This window comes from Marmota marmota, unplaced genomic scaffold (genome assembly GCF_001458135.2).
Source record: "Marmota marmota marmota unplaced genomic scaffold, marMar, whole genome shotgun sequence".
Classification (NCBI taxonomy): domain Eukaryota; kingdom Metazoa; phylum Chordata; class Mammalia; order Rodentia; family Sciuridae; genus Marmota; species Marmota marmota.
Genome location: NW_026000005.1, coordinates 52,676,486 through 52,693,374, shown reverse-complemented (window position 1 = coordinate 52,693,374; position 16,889 = coordinate 52,676,486). Strand labels below are relative to the sequence as shown.

General features: G+C 56.2%; 1 protein-coding gene across 1 annotated transcript in view; it reads left to right on the top strand.

Moving 5' to 3' along the window:
• The first annotated feature begins 771 nt into the window (after positions 1–771).
• Ndufa10 (NADH:ubiquinone oxidoreductase subunit A10) overlaps positions 772–16,889 on the top strand; it is a 37,359-nt gene continuing 21,241 nt past the window's right edge. The window contains exons 1-8 of the mRNA XM_015481663.2: positions 772–928; positions 4,486–4,654; positions 5,281–5,496; positions 7,009–7,095; positions 9,428–9,549; positions 11,893–11,972; positions 13,766–13,820; positions 15,457–15,542. Of these exons, the coding sequence (XP_015337149.1) occupies positions 854–928; positions 4,486–4,654; positions 5,281–5,496; positions 7,009–7,095; positions 9,428–9,549; positions 11,893–11,972; positions 13,766–13,820; positions 15,457–15,542 (890 nt within the window). The 5' untranslated portion in view covers positions 772–853. The remainder of the gene's footprint in view (positions 929–4,485; positions 4,655–5,280; positions 5,497–7,008; positions 7,096–9,427; positions 9,550–11,892; positions 11,973–13,765; positions 13,821–15,456; positions 15,543–16,889) is intronic.

The following is a 16,889-nucleotide window of genomic DNA, read 5'->3' as shown; positions in this document are numbered from 1 at the left end:
ATTGTGGCAAGGCCTTTATATGTCCACATAAATTTTGTAAGTTAGTCTATGCCTATAGAAAACCTTGCCGATGTCAGGATGGTAATCCCATATAACCTACACATAGATGTGGAAAGCACGGACAATGCCTGTGGGCTTGTGACCATGAAGAGAAGTGCAGTCTGAGGTTTTTCTCTGAGTCTTTCACCAGTGTTTTATACTTCTCAGCAAGCAGGCCCGTGCATTGCATTTTATTTGGAGAAATTGTAAATAGTATTCCAACTTTCATTTCCGTGGTTTACAGAATGCTATGCGTGCTGTGTGATTTTGTGTTTATCTTTTATCTTACACCCTTGCTGAACTCACCTATTAGCTCTGGGAGGTCTTTTATAGATTCCTTTGGGTTTTCTGTGTAAACAATCGTGTCCTCTACAAACGAAGACAGTTTTTTTGCTTATTTTCCAATATGTGTGCATTTCACGTCTTTTCCCCCCCTTTGGACTTGAGTGTAGATCTGGCAGGACCCTGCGCACCCGGTCCAGGGTCGCAGGGCATGGCCCTTCTCCCTAGTGCTCAGGTAGAACCCGGGCAGCGCGGCGTCACACTCCTCCACAGCTCTACCCCATCCCGAAACCGGCAGCCAGCCCCGACCTCTGCAGAGAGCCCGCCAAACTTCCCAGCACACCTTTCTCCCGGGCCCCGCCCCTTCCGCCTGGACCCGCCCCTTCCGCCTTATGTAGACGTTCTGACAGGCGCCGCGGGCACCCCTGTTGTGACGTCACGGCGGCGCGCCGGCCTCAGGAGAGGACCCCTATGCGACCGCGTCCCTTCGGTCCTTGAGCCTGGTCCTTGAGCCTGAGTCCGGCGCGCAGCGATGGCCTTGAGGCTGCTGAGACTAGTCCCGGCGTCCGCGTCCGCGCGCGGCCTGGCGGGGGGCGCCCCGCGCGTGGTGAGGCGACGGGGCAGTGGGTAGCCCGGCGGGACAGTGGGCGGGCCGGCGGGCCGGGTCGGGTCTCTGCGCGGCGGCTCCGGGACCGCTCTCCGGCGGGGTCCTGCTGCCCGCGGCGTCCTCCGTGGCGGTCCCCAGCGCGGCCAGCCTGGTCGCAGCCGCCGGCGGAGCGCCGGGCAGACGCACGGCCCGGAGGCGGCGGCTCGCTGGTTCCTGAGCCCACCAGCAGCTTTGCCGGGGGCCTTGGGAAGGGTCAGGCCCTGGGCGGGGCGCCGGGCCCGGGGCCGTCACGAAGAGGACAGCTGGGTGAGATTCGGAAGCACGAGGGAAACTTCCCACGGTGGGGGTCAGGGAGGTGACCTCGCACGTGGAGAGGACAGGGGCAAAGGAACCGTGGCTGCAGACGCAGGAAACTTTTGGTGGACTTTGGGTGCGGGAGGCTCTGGGCCATGGCTTTAAAGGGGCTTGGCCGCGAGCTGAGGGATTGAGCGTGAACAGAGAGGGTGCCGGTCTGATCTGGAGGAGAGAGGCGCTGGCTGTCCTGCTGTTGTGGGCCTGTGAGGGGGAGCCAGACGCCCAGAGAGCCCGGACCCTCACTGTAACCTGGGCCCGGTGCCCAGCTGTGGCGGCGCGTTCTCTGGGGCGCTTCAGATTGAACACGGTGTAGGGTATCCTCAGTGGTCAGGAGGACGCGTGCAAGGGGAAAAGGAGGTCTGTGTTGGACTTGAGGGACAATTAAAGGAATCGAAAACGGTTCATGAAAAGTCGGTTATTTGTGTTATTCTGGGCAGCAGGAGAATGGAGTCAAGGATGCTTGTCAACCTAGTCTCCTGTGCGTGGACCGTAGGTGGCCAGGTTTTGCTTTAGAGGCATTACTCCAGTGAACGTCTTTGATGTATATAGCCCTCTTCCCATTTTGCTGCTGTGAATGTGTGTCTATGTGTAACTTACAAAGTAGTGCATTCTTTCTTTTAATTAACTAAAGCTAGGCTTTATTCAGACTTCATTAGTTTTTCCCCAGTGTCCATTTTCTGTCCCAAGATCCCATCCAGTGTGTCCTGTAACATCTACTGTGTCCTTGGTTGTGTGGATTTCTTAGACTCTTGTTTCTGGTAACCTTGATGGTTCTGAGAAGTACTAAGCAGGTGTTTGATTCTCAGAAACCTGGAGGGTTTGTCATGGTTGAACTTGGCTGGGAAGAGGACCGCAGAGGTGAAGGGCTACTGGCGTCTCACCAGCACACTAGGAATATGACTGTTGGTTGATGTTGAGGTAGGTCAACTGACTGCTGTGCTGAGGCTGATTCTCCACTGTGAGGCTGTTCTTCCCCTGCACCCTGTGTTCTTAGGAGGGAGCCCCTTTGTGCCTTGCTTATGGAGCAGGGTTGTGCTCCTTCCCCTGCTCTGTAGAGTGTCAAGGTTGGCAATTTGGACCTCTCCTCCCTGGGTGTGTGAGGAATCATGGGTAGTCACTGCTGCATGTGTTGCCCACGTTGTCCTGGCTGTGTCCCTATTGGTTTCTTGTTCCTGTGACTTACCGGGTTGTATGAATACTGCCTGACTTTTTGACACTACCTTTTTGCATATCAAAAGATGTGTAGATGGCAGGTAAGCACAAGAAAAGATGGCCAAGGCATCTGTCATCTGGGAATCACAAGTGAAAGGACAAAGGAGACAAAAGCATACATTTAATAGAGTGGTAAAAGGCCAAGTGGCTGAAGTCGGAGCAGCTGGCAGGACTGGCGCAAGGCAGGAATGCCTACACAGCCTCTGGGTTGTTGCTGTGCCTTCTTTTGCAACCTGTGTCCCCCCGCATCCTTCAGTATTCAAGTAAATCAAGTGTGAAAAACATCTGTTTTATGTAAATTTTTTTTGTGTGTTTGTGGTACTGGGGATTGGACTTGGGGGGCATGTTCTCACTGAGCTACATCTCCAGCCCTTTCCTTATTGAGACAGGGCCTCACTAAGTTGGCCTCAAATCTGTAATCCTCCTGCCTCAGCCTCCTGAGTAGCAGTGGTACACCCAGCTATTCTTAATATTTTGAATTCTCCTGTATTCTTTTTTATAATAAAGTATTTTATTATTTAATTAAGTAAGTGGTTAATATTTTGTGGTAAGGGTATACCTTAAAATTTTAAGCTCCTCCTCTGTTGTTGGATAATTACATTTGCCATTATGAACAATATTTCATCAAGCATCCTTATAGGGGATTCTTTGAACAGATGAGTGTCCCCTTAGGACAGGTTTCTGGTGCTAGGCTCAGTAGCCTAGATTTAAGCACTGTTAGTTGTTTATGAGGGAACTCATTGTCTTGTCCTAAAAAATCAAGTATTTCCTGTTTTGATGCATGAAAAAGTGTTTTCTCCTTTGTTGTTGTCTCTTCCAGACATTTGAATGTGTGGTTATCTGCATACCTAACACTTTAAAAATGAGCTGTGTAGCTGGGCGTGGTGGACATATCTGTAGTCTCGCTGACTCAAGGCTGAGGCAGGAGGATCACAAGTACAAGGCCAGCCTGGGCAACTTAGTGAGACCTATCTCAAAATAAAAAATAAGAAGGGCTAGGGGTGCAGCTCAGTAGTAAAGCGATCCCTGGGCCGAATCTCTAGTGCCAAAAGGAGCAAGCTGCGAGGTCACCCTTCATATGTCTTACTGATGTGTAGAATGTCCTTGTACCAAGGCACATGCTGCTTGGTATTTTTATTTGGCGGGAGATTATTTTGGCTTCAGTGTGGAGGGCAGATGGAAGACGCTGGAGATGAGGATGTCTGCAGAATCAGGGCAGCAGGGGAGCAAAGTGACACTTTGGCCAGAGGTGGAGGGTCAGGAGTCGGAGTGGTGGTGGGGCTGGAGGAAGGAGGAGGGGAGCTGTTAGGTAGGGGACGCGGCCTGTTGTGAGTGAAAGCAGATTTATGGATTGGGGTTGGAAGTTGTGCTTTGGTTTAGGACTGCTAGCTCACAGGGGCCTTTAGGAACTGCTTTCACAGGTGTAGGGGACCAGCTGCAGCTTGGGATGAGCCCAGAGATGCTTTCCTGGAAAGAGGAGATGCCCTCTCTGTCTCCCCAGCCGCTTTCCTCCTGCCTTTCTCCCTCCCGCCTGCCAGCCTTCTGCCTTCCATTTTCATGGAACATGGCAGGCATACTGCAGGCTCCATTCTGGGCCTGTGCGCCCTGGGGTGAGGAGGGTGGGTGTAGGCAGGGCCTGTGCAGCCCTGGGGTGAGGAGGGTGGGTGTAGGCAGACCCTGTGTGCCCTGATGTGAGGAGGGTGAAGGCAGGCCCTGTGCGCCCTGATGTGAGGAGGGTGAAGGCAGGCCCTGTGCTCCTGGGGTGAGGAGGGTGGGTGAAGGCAGGCCCTGTGTGCCCTGGGATGAGGAAGGTGAAGGCAGGCCCTGTGCCCCTGGGGTGAGGAGGGTGGGTGTAGGCAGGCCCTGTGTACTCTGGGATGAGGAGGGTGCCGGTGCTGGCATTTTTGCCGTTGATGGGTTTTTGGTGCTGTTAGGTTACTGATGCCTGCAGTGCTGAAGGGTCACATGCTGTGGGACGGTGTGTCTTCCAGGGACTGCTTCACACCAGTGCACAGTGCGAGCTGCGGTATGGGGCTTTGGCATTCCTGCTTGGTGAAAGGACAACCAAGAAGCTGACGGAGTCCAGCAGAGTGATCACTGTGGATGGCAACATCTGTTCTGGAAAAGGCACACTGGCCAAGGCAATAGCAGAGAAACTAGGTACGAGCCACTGCCATGCACAGCGGGATTCCCAGACACAGCTGTGGTCTCCTGCTGACCTCACTGTACTATCCAGGGGTGGCCCTGGTCCAAGGGAGGTCTTTTACATTTACATTTGGTATGTTTGGAGAATCATAGTGTCTCCTGTCCATGCCAGTTACCAGCTGGAGCTGGACTTGCCTGGGCAGTGCAGGCAACACGTGTACTGTGAGCTGTCCTGTGGGCTCTGTGATGGCCTCTGCTGCAGAGCTGTGGTTGTCACTCGGACTCACACTGGGTGGATTGGGAGGTAAGCCAGTGTCACACAGCCGGTCATTAGAACCCGTGTCCAGTTTTCCACGGTGCCTTCACTGGCATCCAGTGGCAGCTGCCTGTGTGCACAGAGGACTCCTGTTAGGGGAGGTCATTCTCTCAGGAGGGCTCTGCCTATGGGCACAGTATGGCTGTTCAGCCCTGATGCGCTCTGGGCGTGTTGTCACCAGCGTCTCTGTCCCCCAGGATGCACAGTGGAACTGGGGCTGGTTGGTTCCTCAGGTGGCTTCAGACCGGGTTGTGTGTCCTGCAGTCCCCACGATCCCCCCGCGGGAGTGGGGGTCAGTCGCGCTTCACCAGTACTTCTCCCTCAGGCATGAAGCACTTTCCTGAAGCAGGGATCCACTACGCAGACAGCACCACAGGGGACGGGCGGCCCCTGGACGTGGAGTTCAGTGGCAACTGTAGCTTGGAGAAGTTCTATGACGACCCGAAAAGCAACGATGGCAACAGCTACCGCCTGCAGTCCTGGCTGTACGCCAGCCGCCTCCTGCAGTACGCAGACGCCCTGGAGCACCTGTTGAGTACAGGTGGGCCGCCCTTCTCAGTCCTCTTTGGGGTCCAGCCCTTGAAATCCCGTCACTAGTGCTTTTCTGTACAGGTGCTGGGGCAAGTCCTGTCTTTCCAGTAAGAGTAGGAATGTCTTGAGGTCCCGTTTCTGATGCTCCAGGGTAAGGTGGACACACTTCCCTGTGCACTGCAGTGAGCTTCACGCCACAGTGATGGAGGGCAGTGGGGACACGGAGGCTGCTGGGAGGAAGTGGAGTCACAGTTGGGAAGAGGGGGCTTGAGGGAAGCAGAGGCACAGCGGCCAGCACCGGGTGGTTCTGCAGGGCTGGAGCTGGCTGATCCACACAGAGCCCGGGGTAAGTTAGAACTGGGGGGCAGGCAGAACACACAGGTGGGGGCTGTACAGTCAGGCAGGCAGAGCCCAGGTGCGTGTTGCTCCTACGAACGTGTGTGTTGTGCAGCCTACCTTTTAGACATCTCTACCAGGATGGTGCCCAAGTCTCACTGCTGGGCAGTAGCTTGGATGTGACACTGGTGTTTGGGCCACTCCACTTTCATTTTGAAGCACACTTCACCCTATTTTCTGACTACCCATTTCTTAAAATTAACATCTTTTACTTGTTGAGTGGAAACTGGCCTGTTTCCTTGTGTGCTGTGTTCATCTTTACGTTGAACACGAATGCAAGGCCCGTCCAGGAGCCTGGGTTCCACAGGGAGGAGGCTTCTGAATGAGCAGGTGGGTGGTGACCAGAGGCGGAGGCAGGGTGCCAGGCAGTGAGGGCGTGGAGGGCAGAGGCTCTACAGAAGGGCCAGGGCGCTGGGGCTCTGCTCTTCTAGAGGGAAAGGGGAGGCAGGGCTCTGCCCAGTCCCAGCAGGGCTGATTGCAAGGGCCTTGTGCCTTGAGCAGTGTGAGTGACCCTTGGGACCATTGTGACAGTGTGGCAGCAGTGAGGCTGAGGGTCAGGAGAGGGGGCGTCAAAGAAGTAGCCTAGCTGAGATGGCCGGGTCTTGAGGGCCACGGCAGAGACCGGGTTTTCCTGAGGGAGAGAGGAGGCCAGTGGGAGGGTTGGTGCAGGAGTGATCCATGTGGCAGGTGGAAGTGTCTCTCTGCTGTCGGGGACGGGGCGAGGCAGGATCAGGAAGTGCCAGCAGAGGCGGTGCACAGTGATTGTGTTTGGTGGTGTTTGGAGAATGCTGAGACGGCAGGGATGAGTGGGGTGTGGGTGTGAGGGAGGGACTTGGGACAGCAGCAGATTGCTGGGCACAGCGAGGTGCAGGGGCTTGGTTAGAAACAGACTCCCCGTGTTTGTGGGATGGCTGATGGAGTGTCCGTGGAGATGGAAGGTCACTGGAACGGAACGGAGTAGTTTTTGAAAATTTTTTTTTCTTATGAATTTGACTTTGGTCCTTTGACTACATTGGCTTGGAAATGGAATTGTGAGTGTTTTTTTCCCCATTTCTAAAATGACCTGACGGTGGGTAGGACTTCCTGCCTGCCTGCCGTCTGAGTCCCGTTGCCCTGTTCTCCACAGGACAAGGCGTGGTCCTGGAGCGCTCCATCTTCAGCGACTTTGTCTTCCTGGAGGCCATGTACAACCAGGGCTTCATCCGCAAGCAGTGTGAGTCCTAGCCCCCCTCCCTGGCATGCGCGGGCTCTGCCATGGCTGCCCTGGGCCCGCAGCGCCTTCGGGGAAAGGCCGTGGCCTAGCCTGATGCTGCTGTGGAATGCGCCTCACAGACGGGAGTGACTGAGCTGCCCACCCCCTTCCTCCTGTGGAGTCCCGGGCACTTGAGAGCACATAGCTGACCCACGGCTGCTGACCCTCCTCCAAAGCACCCCAGCCCTGGGCCTGCAGGCTTACCTGTGCTGAGCACGCCAGTCCCCATGTGCTTCCTGAGGCGTTGGCAGGGGCTGTTTCCTCAGCCTGCCCCTGCAGCGTCCTGGTGGTCACCACAGTCCTTTCCCCTCTCTGGTGTGTTGCTGCTCCATGTTTTCAGGGGCAGTGGCATCGTGTGGGGCATTGACAGTAGCAGATGAGGGGTAATGACCTCTGTGAGGGAAGACTGACTTGAGTCAGGGTGGGCTCGGAACCTCTGTGGCTGGGAGTGTGTTGGGCAGTTCTTTGACCAGACCATGTGGTCAGTCTGCCCACTCCCCACCCTGTGCTGGGGTGGCTGGCGCAGCAGGGAGCTAGACTGCAGAGGTCAGCTTAAGCGTGGCTGTTGATGAACGGGCCTTCTGGAGTGCCGCTGTGTGCCCAGCTCTGTCTTGGTGTTTGGGACATGAAGGGCCACCACGCAGGACTCACAATCCTGGGGGTGGGTGGGGCTTAGAGCAGCACAGTCGGGGGGGCTGCAGTCCAGGGTCCCCAGGCTGCGGTGCAGCGAAGCACACCAGAGGGGTCTGGCCTGTGGGGAGACAGGGAATTTCCTCCACAGGGGGCTTCCAGGGGTCCCCACAGACGGGAGCCACTCAGTGGGCAGCAGGCCTGTGGGGGGACTGCGGTGGAGGGGTACTGGAGCAGCAGGGCTGGCACCTGGTTAGGGTTACGGGGCTGGTGACGGCTGCAGAGCCACTGGATGTGAGTGTGGAGAGGTGGCAGGCGTTGGGGTGGACGGTGCATGTGGCGAGGGGAGTGGATCGGTGCCCAGATTGGAGGAGGCTGGGCTGAGACAGGGAGGAAGGACACTGGCAGGCTGGTGGTAGCATTGTGGAGCAAAGTGGGAGAGTGACGGTGGGTCTGTGAGAGGAGGATGCAGGGCACAGCGCGGTGGGGTGGGTCCCTGTCAGGGCGTCTCGGGGAGGGTCCCTGGGCGAGGCCTTAAGGCAGCGGAAGCCTGTGCTGCAGACCGAGGGCCGGGTTGGGCTGGAGGCAGTTCTGGGCCGCGCGGAGGGCACGTTTGTCTTGGGAGCAGCTGTGCAGTGGGGACAGCTGAGACCAGACCTGGTGCCCTTGCCAGGGAGGTGGAGCCCTGTTAAAGGGTCCACGCCACGTGAGTCACCTGAGAAATGGGATGCTGACGAGTCAGGAGGAAGTGGGACTGGGCAGAGTGGGCGGGGCAGGGGAATGTCACCAACAGTGGGAGAACCACTTCTCCTCCTCCAGGGTCCTTGCCCTTCCTCCAGCCGTGTCCTCGCTGGCCTTGGGCCAGGGCCCATCCCCAGAGTACATCCAGAGTGAGTTTCCAGGAGGAGTGTTTTCTTTAAAGTGAAGTAATTGTCTCTCAGTGGTCCTTACCTGATCACCTGCTGTGACTTCTGGAAGGTTCCTCCATGGCAGCGCCTGCAGAGGCGAGGGTTCCTTGACACTGTGGGTGAAGGTGATGGCTTCACTCCACACACCGAGTGGTGATTGGTGTGGCCGGTGTGTGGTGTCCCCTGGGCAGAGTGCTCTGAACAGCACCAGCTCTCCGCAGCACTGTGGCTGTCTTGTGGGGCTGGCCAGTGGGCACTCTCAGTGACGCCTTGGTGGGATCGTCCCGCCTCAGCTGCGTTGCTGGCTGTGAAGAAGGCCAGGCCTTAGTGCATTGCTCTGGAGCCCCGCACACACAGCAGGCACCTGTCACACCTCCTATCCACACGTGTGCCTCCCTCCTGCCCGGCAGGCGAGGTAGTGGGTGCATGCTGGCTCTGTCCCTGGGTGCCGTTAGGTCGCAGTGTGAATCCATGCTGGACCTCGTCTGAGCTGAGGACACCTGATGGTTCCAGCGTGTGGACACCGGGTGGAAGGGACACAGGCTCGGTGGCTACTCTGAGTGCAGTGCTGCTGGGTGCAGTGCCCGTGGCCCTATGGCCATCTGCCCTTGAGGGCGTGCTCAATGGCTTCAGCTGACTTAGGAGTGTACGGTTGGCACAAGGCCTGAGGATGACGTGAGCTCTGCCCTTTACTCAAGGAGGGGTGTGTGCAGAGGCCTGTCGAGGGCCAGTGACAGTGGCCTCTCTTGTGCCAGGTGTGGACCACTACAACGAGGTAAAGAAGATCACGGCCTGCGAGTACCTGCCTCCCCACCTGGTGATTTACGTGGATGTGCCTGTGCCGGAGGTTCAGAGTCGGATCCAGAAGAAGGGAGATGTAGGTTGGCCTGTGGAGCCCATGTTGCTCTCTCAAGGCCACGTGGGATTCTGGCGGTCCTCACTGGGGTGACTGACACCAATCAGGTCACAGCTGAAGAAGGTGCCCATGTGGGTGGGGGGGCTGGGCCCAGCCGGGCGCCATCTCCGGTGGGAGCTGCCTTCCCCAGTGCTGCCCAGGACCCTGTTGTTCCTGGGCCACCCTGGCTGTCCCCGTGGGTTGGGGGGCCTGCTGAGTGCCTCCTTCCTATTGCTCTTGAATCGAGCCCCTCCCTCTTTTACCTCCTTCCTGTTTCTAGGAGAGTAGAAGGTTGCTCTCTGCCCTTTGGGCTGGGTCTCAGGTGGCTCCCAGGAGCCCTGCAGGCAAGGTGGAGGGTGCTGGGTGGGCACTGCTGTCCTGGGGCCTTTCTGGCCAGTGCTGCAGTAGGGACATGTGATCTCTTTGGTGTGTGAGGAGGATGCAGGTGACGGCAGCCTGTGTTCCAGGGCCGTCCACTGTGTGGGGTTCAGCGGTCCCTTCTGAATGGCAGCCTCCTGTTGTCCTTTGCTGTCCCTGGTGGCCTGGGAGACTGACTCCTCATCTCAGGTCAAGCACGTGTGAGACTTGCAGTGTCCCTGCTCATCCTCTCTGTGCCTCAAGCTGCCTGAGAGGCTGCTCCTGGTATGATCAGTGACTTAGACTGGGGACATGCCCTCAGGCGGCAAAAGGAGGGACCTGCAAGTTAACAATGTTTGATCATTTGCCAGTGGAATAAGGTGACACTTCCCCCGCTAACATTCATTGAGAAAATCTAGGGCATGTATTCCAAATTCTCAAGGTAACTATTTTGTTATCTTAGACAACAACATTTTGGAAATAATTCTGAAGTCAAAATTAGAGATATCAGTTTTTTTCCCCAAGTAAAGTGTCAGATGAATGATGTCATCAGCTGAAACGAGCACTGAGCGAGACACTCAGAGACCTCGGGCCAGAGAGATGGTAGCAGAGGCCTGTGTCCTGTCTCTCGGTGCAGGCTGTGCCTGTACCTTGGGCCTTTGGAAATAGCCCCTTCCCTGCTCCAGGACAGCTGGTCCTGGTCACCGGATGCTGGCTGGCGTTTGTGGTTCACATTTCTGTGGTGTTTATGGGGCTGGGGTTTTGGTCACATTAGGGGTGATCTTCTTTCACTTGGGCCGTAGCCAGTGTGGGCTCCCCCGCACTCCTCTAGTGCTGGGTGCCTCCTGCAGGCTGGCTCTGGGAGCTCACCTGCCCTGTGCCGGGTCCTTGCTGACACACGCCCGGTGACAGCAGCTTTCCTGAGGGAGTGGCCCCTTTGTGGACAGAGCCATGAGGGTGCAGCTGGTCGTGTGGTCCCAGGCCTGGCTGGTGCTGGGCTGCGAGCACTCCAGAGATGCTCCAGAGTGATTTTAATGTTTTTTTCTTTTTCTTTTTTTAACAGCTTTACTGAGGTATAATTTATACTTCTTAAAATTCACCCAATTTAAGGTATAACTCAATGATTTTTAGCAAAGTCACCAAATCATGGCAACTACACCATCAGCCAGTTCTAGGATATTTTTATCATTTTGTGAAGTCAAAACAGTAGGCTTAATGCTTTCTCCCCCTCCCCCGACAAGTATTCACCAGCGCCCCGGCAGCGGACAGCTGTGTGTGGGCAGTGCGGGCGAGTTCCTCACTCAGTGGGCACGCGCTCTCCTGGCAGGCCCTTGGTAACAGGACGGGAAGGCGCACAGTGCGTCAGACAGAAGCAGAGGCACAAGTAGGAGAGAAGTGCAGAAAGAGAGCGCAGCTTAGCCCCTGGGGTTGCCAAAGGCAGGGCATCTTGGGTTCCAGCCCGGCCCCTCGTGATGTGATTGTATTCAAGGATTAATACGGGGCTGGGGCTCAGAGGTAGAGCCCTCGCCTAGCCTGCGTGGGCACTGGGTTCGAACCTCAGCACCACGTAAATATAAAATAAAGATACTGTGTCCACCTATAACTAAAAAAAATATTAAAGAAATTGACTTCAGATGATAATGGAGGCGAGAGATAGGGAGCGTGGGGATGGTAAGAAGGGATGGAGAGATGCAGAGAGGGTCTGCGACAAAGAGCGGGTGCTGAGGGCAAGCTGGGGCGAGGCGAGCGGCCTCCATGGTGACTGTGACCTTTTGTTGCCTGTACTTGGGGCCCAAGTGCAACAGCGCAGCCTCTAAGGGGCTTCCAGAGCCTGTGCAGGAAGGTCCTGCTGGGCCTCCCCTGGGACCCTGCAGGGCTCCACACCACTCAGTGGTTTGCACTGTACACATGCACAGGTAAAAGAACAACGTCAGAATGTCCCTGTGTGAATTTTCTGCTTTTGTTTAGCCACATGAAATGAAGATCACCTCTGCCTACCTCCAGGACATCGAGAATGCCTATAAGAAAACCTTCCTCCCCGAGATGAGGTGAGCCAAGCTCGCGCCGACCGCAGGAGCTGCTCCTTCACGAATCAGTCCTCACCCCGCAGCCCTGGGAGTGGGCTCTGGCTCAGGGCCGTGCTGGGGGTTGTCTGGGCGTCCAGTGTTTTTGAGCAAACATTGTAGGAGACATTGCAGTTGATCTTTGTGAGATGATTTGTTTCATCCTTTAAATTTTGGGGGGCACAAAGAAACACCCAGTCTGTGTCAGGGTTTAGCACTGGAGGGCTCATGTGTTTTCACTTCAGGTGACAACTGAACATTCCTGTCCACCTAGAAGGGCTGCTCAAAGCACTTGGCCTCCCTGTTGGGTGTGGCCACAAGAAGTGAGGTGGGGCAAGTCTCTGGGTGCTTCCCACCCCCATCTCCAGAGGGCTGGCACCGATGGGGAGCCAGACCTCCTTCCTCTTCCCGTTGGAAAGCTGGGAGAGGCATCTTTCTGTCCACACTCTAGCTTGTCGTCCTGGGGTCCTTGGGTGTCCATGTTACTGCTGTCACTCAGGTCCAGTTACAGCTGGGTTGTTTGAATAAGGCTTTTATTAAAGGTTTTCAGTAGGATAATGGTTTCGTGTGTCGTTGGTTTGTGGGGTTTTCTGCGTGACTGTGTCATACCATGCATTGTTCAAACATTCTGGTTACGACCTCTCCTGCTCCACAGATTCAGTAAGCTGTGAGCGTTTGGACAGATGCAGTCCCTGTTCATTGTTACGGTGAATTCTTCCTAGACAGTCACATAGCTTATGTGTCATTTGTCAAGATTAGGAGGATAAGGTCCTGAAGTCCTCTGTGCAGTGTTCGTTACTTTAAGCACGAAGTGTAGACCAGTGTCATGCTGCAGCTCTGGGAAGGATTGGGACCTAACAGTCTTCTCTCAGAAATTTGCTATGGAATTTGACTATTTCAATTAAAATTTCAGGACAAATAGGTCACAGCCTAAGGTTTCTATGTCATTTGTGCTTTAGAATCTGAGGGCGCTTTGCAGCAGTGGTAGTTGGGGGTTTTCTGGCTGAAGAGTGTCCAGCATCTGCCATGCTGGGCGGTGAGGGCACTGTAGTGGGCCTCCTGGTCTGGCTTACCAAATGGCCTGCCAGTCCACACAGCTGCTCTGGAGGTGGACAGAGGCAGCTCCTTTGCAGGGTGAGGCCCACCTGTGTCATGTCAGCTTGTGGGTTTTCAAGCATCCAAGGCAGGACAGCCAAGGCCACTAGATGGTCAGTGAGATCTGTGGGGGGAGGTGTTGCCGGCAGCAGTGAACTCTGCCCCTTCTTTTTGAGACAGAGTTGAGCGGTTGATTATCCAGTGTCCAGATGAAGGACTGAGGACCAGGGGCCTGGGGAGCTGCTACCATCTGTGTGGTTTGGTTTGGTCTGGTTCTCCTGGGAGTTTACTGTGTCCCTGGGTTTTGAATTCCAGCAGTTCAGACATTCTGCACCCCACAACCTCTGCCTATTGCCCTTGGTGCCGTGTTTGGTGAGGCCTGGCCACATTGTCCTCTCCTGTAACCAGAGCTGTGGCCAGTGTGGGTGTGGCAGGTGGTGGCCCATGCACCACGCCTTGGGCATCACAGTCCAGGGAGTGGAGCCAGGGCAAAGACCAGCAGTTACGGCCACCAGGCCATGGCACGTTGCTACTGCCCTGCTGCGCGGCAGGACAGTCCCAGCCCGGTGCCTGGTCAGGGCCACAGAGTGTTAGTGGAGCGGGAGATGTGTGTGGCCTGTGTTGGCGCACGTGTGCACTGCGGCGCGGGAAGGCTCATGTGGAATTTCTGCTTTTCCCTGCAGTGAGAAGTGTGAGGTCTTGGTCTACAGTGCGCGGGAGGCTGAGGATGCGGAAAAGGTGAGCAGACGTGTAGCATGGTGAGTGCCCCTCCCTGTGGTTCCCAGGTGCCGTTCTCGAGGCTCATCTACCCAGTTCCATTCCACTGTCTTTGCGACCATCAGTGTTTCGTGGTCCAGAAGCAGCATCCAGCCAGCCCATCACCTCCCGTGGCTGTGACATTTTGACTTTTTAAAAAAACAGCTTTATGATCTTAAAATGATGGGCAGTGAAGATGCAGAACCTTGGTTGCCAGCCTCGGTGTCTGTGTTAAATCCTGGTGAGGCTGAAAGCCGGCCTCATCAGGGGCAGTTGGTCACTCCTAGAAGCTGCTTTCCCGGGTCTGTGTCTGTGAGCTCCCTGCCAGTCTCAGTGGTTTTCAGGAACTTCATGGGGATAACCAAAAACTTGTGAAGCAGAATCATTCAGGACGCTTGCCCTTCCAGATGTAGAAGCGTGTGCATGTGCCGTCGTGCGGCCACGGTGGGCGAGGCCGGAAACAGGCCGTGTGGGGGTCACAGTTTGGCAAAGCCACATCCTGAAGGGTAACAAAAAATGAAGTGGAGGAAATGGGTTAGTTTTTGAATGGTGTTGAAGCATTTGAGCGTCCATTCTGTGTCCTGTGTCACACCTACATCACCAGGAGACCAGCAAGGCGGGCATAGGAATTGTGGGACCACATGCAGGCTGCAGACTGCTTTCCTGGCAGAGGAGCTGGCAGAGTGGACACTGAGTAGCAGCCCTGCTGGGTTCCTCCCTGTGCGGGAGGGAAGGGAAGGGGCTGGGCGGCTCTCCCCAAGAGCAGTGTCCCCAGAGAGACGGAGCCTCTGTCCTAGCAGCTCTGCTGCTGGGATAGTGGGAGTCGTGCTTTCCCGAGCTCTTTTTGTAGTGCTGATTGTGTATTTTCAGATTATTTTTATACCTGTGTTAGAATATTTCAGTGGCACGCATCTTAGGAGAATGACAACTCTGTCTCCAAGACTGCGTTGTTGTCGAAGGCCATTGTTGAATGCACAAAGTTTGTTTTTTTCCCCTTTCTGGGGCTGGCGGGGTAGCCCCGTGGGTACCCAGGGTCTCCCTAAATTGCGAAGCTGATTTTGAACTTGTGATCCTCCTGCTCCGCCCTCCTGTGTGGCTGGAATTACAGGCACCACCAGCAGTTATGGCCGCCAGTCCATGGCACACCAGCCCAAACTCTTGAAACTTGAAGGTGGTGCTGAGTCAGGCGTGTTTGGGAGATAATGGCGTGCAAGGGTTGCTGTGGAGGTGCCCGTCAGAGAGGTGTCCAGGGCAGGAGGTGCCAGCCACGTCCTGGGAGTGTGTTGACGTGGGTTCTCCTGTCACTTTGTGAGTTGGCCCTGCCTTCCAGAAGGAGCCTGTGGGGGGAAAGGGAGGTCTGTCACGAGGCGGGCTGCTCCCTGGCCTTGTCCTCCTCTGGGTGCCCCTCCCTCCCCGCCTGTGAGGTGGCCTGCACACCCCACCTGGAGCGCTGGGTGGGCCCTCCTGGGAGGCAGTGCTCAGGCCTCCTGAAGGGTGTCCCCTGTGCCCCTCTTCACCTCAGGGTGATCCTTCTGACAGGCACTTGGAGGTTACAGTGTGGTTGCGTGTAGGCTTCCGCAGTGGGCTCTCCCTTTAAATTGGGCTCTTCCTCTCCCAGGTGGTGGAGGACATCGAATACCTCAAGTACGACAAGGGGCCGTGGCTCAGCCAGGACGACCGCACCTTCCACAACCTGCGGCTGCTGTGAGTGCCCCTGTGGGCGGGGAGCAGGGGCAGCGCTGCCTCCAAGTGCAGTCCTGGATCTGGTCTGCAACCAGGGTTCGGGGTTCAAGTGAGGCGTTAGTGGCGCCAGCTAGCACCACGTGTATTGATTTCCTCTTTCCTTCCAGGCAGCTCTTGGGTGCCTGGTTGGGTCGCTACTTATTTGGCTGCCGACATTAATTCAGCAGAGATTCTGCTCCACTCTGCGCTGGGCACTGTTCCAGGTTCAGGGCACGTGGCATCAATGCAGAGATGTCTCCTGTGGGGACACAGAAACAGCTGTGCTGGGTCCTGGAGGCTCTGAGGAGGGGGTGGTGCTGTGTGGGCTGGGCAGCCCCCGGCACTGTCACTGTGCAGAACCCTCCTGCAGAGGCCTCAGCAGAGCCAGGACTGGGCCCCACGCATCGGCCAGAGCAGGGGCAGCAGGTGGAGAGGCTCTGAGGCAGGAGCGAGCCCGGGGTGCCCAGAGTCTGGGTCCTGGTCCTGCGACCTCTTGCCTTCCCCGCTGGCCTCCTGCGGTGGTCAGCACACATGGGACTCCCGCTTTCTCCTGTGTGGGCCACGCCATTCCTGCCCCCAGGGTCTGCTCCCGCAGCCTTGGATGGGCTCTCAGGGCACTGAGCGTCTTGCTGGCTCACAGCCATCTTCACGGCCTCGTCGCAGCCGTGCTCTGGCCTCCATGGGTGGACTCCAGGTGGCAGGAGGCCTGTCTGTTGTCCCGAGGGCCTTGGCACAGGAGTCACACAGAAGTGCACTTGGGAGGGAGGTCTGCGGCGAGCTGTCCTCATCGCTTTTAGGACCACAATTCCTGCAAAGCTCAGGAATTGGCAAAGAAAGTGCTGTTGGTCGTGATGACTTGTAAGTGTGAATAGTTAGCTCATAGCAGCAGGGCTGAGCTGGGTGCGTGGTGTTTGGGGCCTGCTTCTCATTTGAAGTCCTGGCTGCCACCGGGGCCTTTCTGGGTCATCTCTGGCCATCTGCCAAGAACACCTTCTCAGGGCCCCTGCCCTTCAGCATGGAAGCCTCACTCCCCTTGGCTTTCCTGGGCCTGTCTGGGGCAGGGATGGCCTTGGCGCATGTCCTCTCACCTTGATCTCAGAGGGACGTGACGGTGGTGTTGAACCCCGACATGAAGAAAAGACCACTGACTCCAACTTTAAATCAGATTAAAGCAAGCTTGTATTTGTGTGCACAGGAGCAGGCCAGGACTGTCTCTCCTGAAAACCCCAGGCTGCAGACCAGCCCCCAGCTCTCCAGGAACATGATTTTATAGCACAAAAAGTTGCAAAGGCGGGGGTGTCTTGAGAACTTAGAGACAATGGGGTTCTG